At 51.4% G+C, this 8277-nt stretch overlaps 1 protein-coding gene across 1 annotated transcript in view; it reads left to right on the top strand.

Moving 5' to 3' along the window:
* Positions 1-5301: 5301 nt before the first annotated feature.
* LOC100962692 (ficolin-1) overlaps positions 5302-8277 on the top strand; it is a 7497-nt gene continuing 4521 nt past the window's right edge. The window contains exons 1-3 of the mRNA XM_012808201.2: positions 5302-5568; positions 6935-7048; positions 7316-7331. Of these exons, the coding sequence (XP_012663655.1) occupies positions 5475-5568; positions 6935-7048; positions 7316-7331 (224 nt within the window). The 5' untranslated portion in view covers positions 5302-5474. The remainder of the gene's footprint in view (positions 5569-6934; positions 7049-7315; positions 7332-8277) is intronic.

Below are 8277 nucleotides of genomic sequence, written 5' to 3'. Positions count from 1 at the left end.
AGCCAGCCCCAGCCCCTTGCTCCTAGGAGAGACTCTGATGCCAGAGGCCAGGTATCTGCATGGGGGTGAGTATACCTGCTGCTCTCAGGTGCCCCACAAGGGCCAAGCAGGAAGGTGTGTCACTGGAGATGGCATGTTTCAAAGAGAACCTGGCTCTAGGATTCGGTCTAAATTTGTTCCTGACTCCACAGTTCCCTGGTTGAGTGAGGCGGGCAGTTAACTTCATCTATGGAAGTCAGTTCTAGGAACAGAAACTTCCACCCCCAAGGTCTGGATCAGCATAACTTTACTGCTCCAGATTTCTGCTCAGGAAGACAGAAGCTGCTAATGGCTCTAGTGCTAACTATAAGAGTTTCCCAAGGACCCCTGGACTCATCCACAGGAATCAATATTTACGCTTTAGGTAGATGTAACCCTCCTAATCCCCAGGTTCCGGCCTGCTGCAGGCACCGACCCTGAGCATTACATCATGATCCCCGACCCCAACTGGGGGGCTGGAAACTTTACCTTACACCAGGCTCCCTGCTCTCAGTAAGCAGGACCTTCCCTTCCCACTCAGAGGGGGAGCTGGCACTGTCCTCGTCGAGCTAAGCTACGAGCTGAGCTATGACCTGTCCACGGTTGTTGGAATGTGTGGAGAGCATCATTTGAGTGTGTTTGCTCACAGGTGAAAGCCCTTGGAAGGGGTCCTCTGTGTCTCATCCACCTGGGGACCCAGGTCGGGGCAGCCCCTTCCTCACTCTGGTTGTGCTTACTGCGTGACAAAGCTGAGTTATCTGTACCCCAACCTATGAGTGTAGCTCCACGTGTCCCGTAAAAGAGCGGTCAGGACTTTAGTTTCTAGAAGGAGCAAGGAAGCCCAAGCCCACTGGAGAGGAGGGAAGAGGTGCCCAGTCTCAGGGGGCGGCAGGCAGCTGGGCTGCCCTGGCTGCAATCTCGGGAGGAGGGGTGCAGTCAGGGCGTCTCCCACCACCCCCACAGCAGAGGAAGGGCACTACTAGGGGTGGGACGGCAAAGCTCCTGACTGTGGCATATTTTCGTTTCATTGCAATAGCGCTTCCTCATTTAATAATAAGTCACCACATTTTACAGGATTGTGGCTTGGGTGGACGCAGTCCCAGGGAAGGACCCCAGCCTCTGAGCAGCCTCACTGGCTGGCCTCTTGCTTGATCTTGCAAAGGCTCATCTCAGCCATAGTCCCAGCAGGTGTGGCACGAGCCGGGATGCTCGGCCTCCCTCCAATGAAGGCAGGGATGCGGGGAGTTCCTGGCAACAGCTGTGCTGCGGCGTGTAGCAGGAACTGTAACGGGTATCCGTGGCACCTGCATATTCTATCCGGTTTATTTAAATTTTTTATTTAAACTTCCTTTTTAAAGTGATCTATAACACCTATCACCAAAGTGCATGAACCCAAAGTGTGCCGCCCACATGAAGCCTCAGCCCGGTCAGCCCCAGGCCCCTTCCAGATCGGGCGGCTCGGCCCTGCTGAGGGAACTGTGGTCTGAGCAGAAGGCATTTGCTTCCCTCTCCCCCGCCACTCAGTCAGCGTGCCCCCAGCCCCGCACACGCAGTCACTCTGCCCACTTGGGCGGGGCTCTGTGCAGATGGGAAGGATGTCTGTTCCTCGGTGCCGCCTTCTACTCCCTGCCCCACTTGCGTGTACATTTCAACAAAGCTTTTCCACGCAGCTGTAATTTGTTCACTTTATTGCTGAAAACGATTCTCCAGCATGAACATCCCTGCACTGATGGGCCCCGTTCTGCCGTGGATGGGCACCTGGGTGACTCCCAGCATGTCTCCTCCACACCTGGGCACCTTTCTGTTGAGTAGACCTGGGGACAGTCACTGAGAGTGTGCTGGTCATAGAGAATTGTTAGAAATGGTGCCAAACAGCTTTCCAAAGTGGTGGTACCAATGAGCACATCCAGCCGTGCTCCACGACAGTCTCCACTCCTTACACATTCTCACCAAAACCCAGCGTAGTTTGCTGTTTGGAAAAATTTCAGCATGTGGTGATATCTCATGGGAGTTTAAGTTTCATTTCTCTGACTACTAATGAAGTTAGGCCTATTTTCCCATTTTCTATTAAGTATTCTCTTTTATAAGTGTCGGTTGAAGTCACTTTCCCACTGTCTCTAGGGTCATTGATTTATAGAAAGTCTTTATTCTGGATACAGCCCCCAGTCGCTTCTGTGTGAAATGTCACCCGCTCACTCTGTGGCTGCTTTGTCCACTCTCTTGCTGGCGTGTTTTGAAAAAAACAGATGCTCTTAATTTCGGTATCAACCTTTAGACTTCTCCTTTTTGGTGAGTCATTTTCTGTCCTGTATAAAATACCCCCAGGGTGGTTTGACATCTTTTTTTTTTTTTGCAGTTTTTGGCCGGAGCTGGGTTTAAACCCACCACCTCCGGCACATAGGGCCAGCGCCCTACTCCTTTGAGCCAAAGGTGCTGCCCGGTTTGACATCTTATAATGTGATCTAACTTTTCCTTTCACATTTGGACCTACAGTTCTCCTGACATTGATTTTTCTTAGCATGATACAAGTCAGGTTTCATTTCTTGGTTTTCCATATGGGATTCAGTAATTTATACTGTATATTGAAAGTTCATTCCTTCCTACTGCTCCATGGAGCAGCCATCGTCATAAACCGCAGGTCAGTTTGTGCCTGGATCTGCTTTTGGACACCTCGGCCGGTTTTGCTGGCTTACTGTGAACCCCGAGTCAGCCCCACAGTCTCAGTTCCTGCAGCTTCATTACGATTTCTGGTACCAGAAAAACCGTCCTCTTTGCTCTTGCTCAAGAGTACCTTGGCTATCAGCCCTGTGCCTTTTATGTAAATTTAAATTTTCACCTTGTTGATTATCACGAGAATGGGAGTTTAATTGATAATGCAGTGACTCTCTAGATAACTCAGGTGAAATGAATGTCCTCGTGACGCTGAGTCTTCTCATCCACGAACGTAAAATACCCTTCTGATTATTTTGACCCCTTTTTAGGTCTCCCTGTTCCTGTTTGATCTTTTTCTACACCAAAGACTAACATATATTTTGCTAGATTTATTCACAGTTGGTGTTGCTATTGCAACATTTCTTCAATTTTATTTTAATTGTTTGTGGCTAGTTTTTAGAAACACAATCTCCATTTGCTACAGTTATTTATTCTAGTTTATTCTTAGAACTCTTGACTGTTCTGTATACTCAGTCATCTCTTCTAAAAATGAGAACTTTATCTGGTTTGCCAATCCTTTGACGTTTTGCCTACTGTGCTGGGCGGCGGCACCCACACGGCATTAACGAAGGTGGCGTCTCGCTTCTTGCTTGCTCTCAGTCTCCAGGAATGCCTTTCAATTCCTACCATTAATTGGCCGTAACTTCAGCATCTGCAGCCCCTTCGGACTCGCTTCCATTGACTCTTGTATGTGCTGTCTTTCTTCTCATGAATCTGGCGATCTTTGTCTTCTAACCTTTAATTTGAAGACAAAACAAAACAAAAAACCAAAAATACACTTTTAAAAATAATGACCTAGAACGACGCTATTCTTTCCCAGCGGAGGTTTGTGTTGGTTTCAGCTAGGAGCCTGAGGGTACTAGAAACATAATTTCAGGAGCTCAAATGCTTTTCCCAGGGCGCTTAGAAGACTCAAATCCAGCTTGCAGGCCACGTGAGGGCTGGGTGTCGCTCATTCACCCTGTTCCTAAGGTGTAGCCCTGTGGATCCCAGCCCCAAATCCATATTCTTGGCAGGTTCTAAACACCGACCTTTGACCTTGACCACTGAAAAATTGTGAAAGTAACACAATTACAAAAAGTAATCAGTTCAACTTTTCAGCTGTTGTTTGGGAGTTAGCAAATCCCCCAGGCAAAATAGGCCCCACATGCTGGTTTCACTTCTCTAGAGCCTGTGCTTTTCCTAGGCTACAAGATGGTCCTTTTCTGCAAACTTTGACTCTACCTTCAAGCAGATCTATTTCTTAATGTTTCATCTGTTTGTCCTCAGTGGGACAGGTGGCCCCAGATACCTGAAATACCGTTGCCAGAAATTAAATAACTTTCATGGATTCTGCTTTAAGATATTTCAGCTTGTCAGAATCTTGCATTCTTTTATACTCTTAGGCCCACATGCTCCTGGGAACGTTCACTTGATAATGGACTGTACTGTTGACATCGTACCTGGAATAAGTCCTTTGACAATACAAAGGAAAGGACCTCACTCCTACAGGGCTGCTGCAGGTGGGCTGAGCACACAGACCTGCTGGCTCTCCTTATCCTCATGTGACCCTAGGGGAACCTCACTCCTGAACTGGCTCCAGGAAAGGAGGCTGTGCCACTGATGTCCAGCCCGTTCCACCAGCCACAGTAGCTCAGGGACACTAAGTGGTGTCTGAGGCCATGGAACCTGTTTCCTGCTCCCCCCTCCAGGCCAGTAGGCTGAGGCCACCACACAGAAGAATGCAAAGTGTGGTGTTCCAGTGCCCACAGAGCCTGCACAGAAGGTCCTGTGCCCCTCAGCCTCCCACTGTTTTGCTAAACCCCTGTGGCCATCAGTCCACTTCTCTGCTACATGGGCTGAACACCCCACCCACACACTGGGCCAGAGAAATAGCAAACCCAAACCAGTTCCTCTCTCTGCTCCCCCTCTTCTGTTACAGTCTGAGTCTTCTTAGTGACTGTCTCTGCACCTCTTCAGAAATCCTTCCTTGCCCATAACATGTCCAGGCTGTGTGGGATTCACAGCACCAGAGGCAGAATATGGGCTCAGGGACTGGGGAGATGAGAGGTGTCCTCACTGTCAGTGTAATGAACAAGAACAGCCCCAGTGATCCAAGGGACGTTAGACTCTGGATTCTAACATCTGGCTCTTACTAGCTGTGTGACCTCCATTTCTCCTCCTGTAATTTTCAGGTCATTTGTTCTGCTCGTCGGGGCTGGTGTAATGTTCGTAGCACTTGGCACACAAGACGTGCCCAATGCCTTTTTCTCTCCCCCCCTGCTGAGTGCCCAAGGACTGGCTCAAACCTGAATTTTCTGGAAATTAGATGAAGAAGGAAAGCTCTTTCTCCAGAACTTTCCTCATCTCCCCCTTTACCTCTTTACCCCTCTTTACCTCTGGGGGTATTTTCTGAGTACAGCAAGGAGTGAGAAGAGGGCATAGCAGCTGGGCTTTCCTTAAGCTGCCATGAGCGAGGCAGACTCTTCCAGAGGGCTAGGGAGCTCTCTGGATGGGGAACAGGCTGTCTTTGTAGGGAGGTGAGCCTAACTGAGCAGTCAGCTTGCTGGGCCAGAGCTGGAAGGCATCCTTGGAGATTGTCTCATACCACCCATTGGTGCAACTATACAACCTGTGGGAAGTGGGTGTCCCAAAGAGAGTTGAGAAATTGCAGCACATATAAACAGGGCTGGTTTCCCCTGCCCTGTAGCCGCTGGGAGGCTTTGGAGTCACAGACCTGAAGGCAGGGGCCGGAGTGAGTCACCATGGCCCCGGGAGCCACAGTCCTGCCCGCAGTCTTGCTTGTCCTGCTCCTGCACATCAAGGACCTGCCTGCCCAGGCTGCTGACACCTGTCCAGGTGAGATGAACTGGGGTTTCCTGGTCCATGATTGCTGATGACACTCCTCTTACCTTGGGTGTCCCAGGCGAAGCCCCCAGCAAAAAACTTCTTAGGAACATTCATGACAGCTCACCTCAACCCTTAGGCCAGGAGAGGGAGGCTCAGAGAAGCCAAAGTTTAGGGGAGGAAGGAGGCAGACTTTGCTCTGCACCCATCTGCACCTGAAGCCTGAGATTTGCCCCCTGGAGCCCCACAGATGGGTCTAGACAATCTAGACACTGAGAAAGAAGAAAAACAGTATTGTTGACTCTGACTCTTTCTATTTCTATCTCCTGGCCAAGAGACATTCAAAGATTCTCTAGTTCAGGGACTGCTGCCCTGACTTACGGGGTTTGTGAAAAATGCAGATTTCGGGCCCTGTCCCCAGAAAGCCCAGTTCAGTCATCTTGGGTGGGGCTGTGGAAGGCAGCGAGACCTCCCTCACGGGCTCTGGAGCCACTGGTTCTGTGCACAACAGCAGGGGACAGCGGCCACCCGGCAGATAACATATTTATGGGCGATACATAAATAGTAAATTATAGCCTGGTCCGGGGGAATGAGGAACACAGCCCAGAGAGGAAACACACCCCAACGGCAGCTGCCCGTGTCTCCCAGGGAGAGCACGGCCTAATTCTATATTTTCTCAGCCGTCCCTTAGGAGGATGTATTAATTTTGTAATCAACACAGTTAAAAATGCTTTCTTCCAAGAAACAAACAGTCTGTGTTTGGTCCCAGTGGTGCCACAGCTTCTCTGTGTCCCTGGATCAAACATCACCCCAGCCCAGGTCACCTAGAAATCTTACTGCTGCCCCGTAATTAATTCTGTGCTCACATTCCCATGGTCTGGCAGTGAAAATTGTGATCCCAATTCCCCAGCTGTCTTACACTTATTTATTGTCCTTACTCATTGAGAGTGTCTGTCCACTGTTGAGGAGTCTTTCTAAATGACATGAATTGTCAGGATTTGTAAAACGTTTGTGCTATAATTTAACCTTTACCATAACTTCATCATCATTCCTACTTGATAGCTGAAGGGACAGACACTCAGAGGGATGAGGTGACTTGCCCAAGAGAAGAGTGACACCATATGTGCCGGGGGGGGGGCAGGGCAGGGTATCACCTCTTCACCTCTTCATCTGACGAGTCCCCCTGCAGTGGATCAAGTTCCCATCACAACAGAAACCCCCATTCCCAGGCCTGCCTCGAGCTGAGGCAGGTGCTATGGCTGCAGCCATCAGCCCAGGCCCAATGTCACCAAGGGGACAGTTTAGACGGCTTTTCTGCAGCTATAGAGCTTCAGGCCCAAGATGATGGCACTGACTGAATACTTGTGTCTCTGTACAGAGGTGACAGTGATGGGTCTGCAGGGCTCCGACAAGCTCGCCATCCTGCGAGGCTGCCCAGGGCTGCCCGGAGCCCCAGGGTCCAAGGGGGAGAGTGGCACCCACGGAGAGAGAGGTACGTGCGCCCGGAGGTGGTGGGCAGAAGAGGGTGGGGAACATCTCCTGCCCTCTGAAATTAGATGCTGAGTTGGGCAACACCCCACCATGATCAGAGGCTTTGCTCTTGGCCTCTGCTGAGAGGGGACAGTAGGGACACAGCTGACCCCTGAGGTCACGGGGGTTCTGGACATGCCTCAGGTGGGACCTGCTCCTTCAGCCCTCTCAGGAGCTCACATCTGGGTGTGTTCTGGGGGCCTGTCACCTGTCTTTGATTCTATGCCAGCTTTCGATGGCTACAGGCAAGAGTCCTGAAGTGCATGGGCCTCCCCATTCTCACCAAATTTGGGGTGACTAATTTCTTTTTAACCTCTCTGAGATGAGGAAATTGAGTGCCAATGGGGTCAGGACCTCCTGAGCTGACACACCAGTAGGGAAGGGTCTGGGCCTCGGCGTGGGTCAGTGTTAGGACACGGCTGGCAGCTGTCCTGACAAACAAGAGCAGGTGGCAGGTGCCTGCTGAGATGTGTGAGGGTCCCTGAACACAGGGGACCCCTGACCCAGATGGGCACTAAGCTGGAAAAGGGAGCTTTCCCCACCTATAGGTGACCAGCACCTGGTGGGGACGTCCCAGTGGAGATAGGACAAGCTTGGAGCTCCCCATGACTCACACATTCTCCCAGGTATCCAGCCTCAAGGCCTGAGTGGGCAGGGCTGGGCCAGGTCATGCCTGATCACCCAAGAGCTGGACTCCTGTCCCCTGTGCCCTGCTGAGGGGACAGCAGGGAGGAGGCTCTTGCTGTGGTGGGAGGAACTGACCTCCCTTGGGTCAGCTTCCTAGCAGTGGGCATGGCCAGCTCATGTGGCCCAAAGCAGGATCCAGACACACGCCCTCTTCCAGCCAGGGGGACAGAGAGGATGTTGGGCAGCCTCTTGGGCGGCATCAGGGCAGACGAGGGCTCAGATCTGGGCTCAGGCCCATGTAGTGGTGGGACCTGGGCACTGGGCATTCCTCAGGCCCCTGCTGAGGACAATAACACTGGCCTGGGAGGCCAGACGCCTCCTGGTGTCCCCTCTCTGGTCAGAACCTGCGTGGAGCCCTGAGTGACTGTTCTAGGAACTTGGCCTTGCTGCAGAGCCAGAGCGTCCCACCCCAGACCCTGCCACACAGGCTCACCCTTTGGGTATGGGAGACTGGCAGAATTGTGCACTCTGAAGACACATTTCTTGTCCCAGGGCCTGGTGCCC

Source organism: Otolemur garnettii, unplaced genomic scaffold, assembly GCF_000181295.1.
Source record: "Otolemur garnettii isolate 467f Iridium unplaced genomic scaffold, OtoGar3 scaffold00087, whole genome shotgun sequence".
Lineage (NCBI taxonomy): Eukaryota > Metazoa > Chordata > Mammalia > Primates > Galagidae > Otolemur > Otolemur garnettii.
The sequence above is the reverse complement of the archived record's forward strand: the minus strand, read 5'-3'. Positions and strand labels throughout refer to the sequence as shown.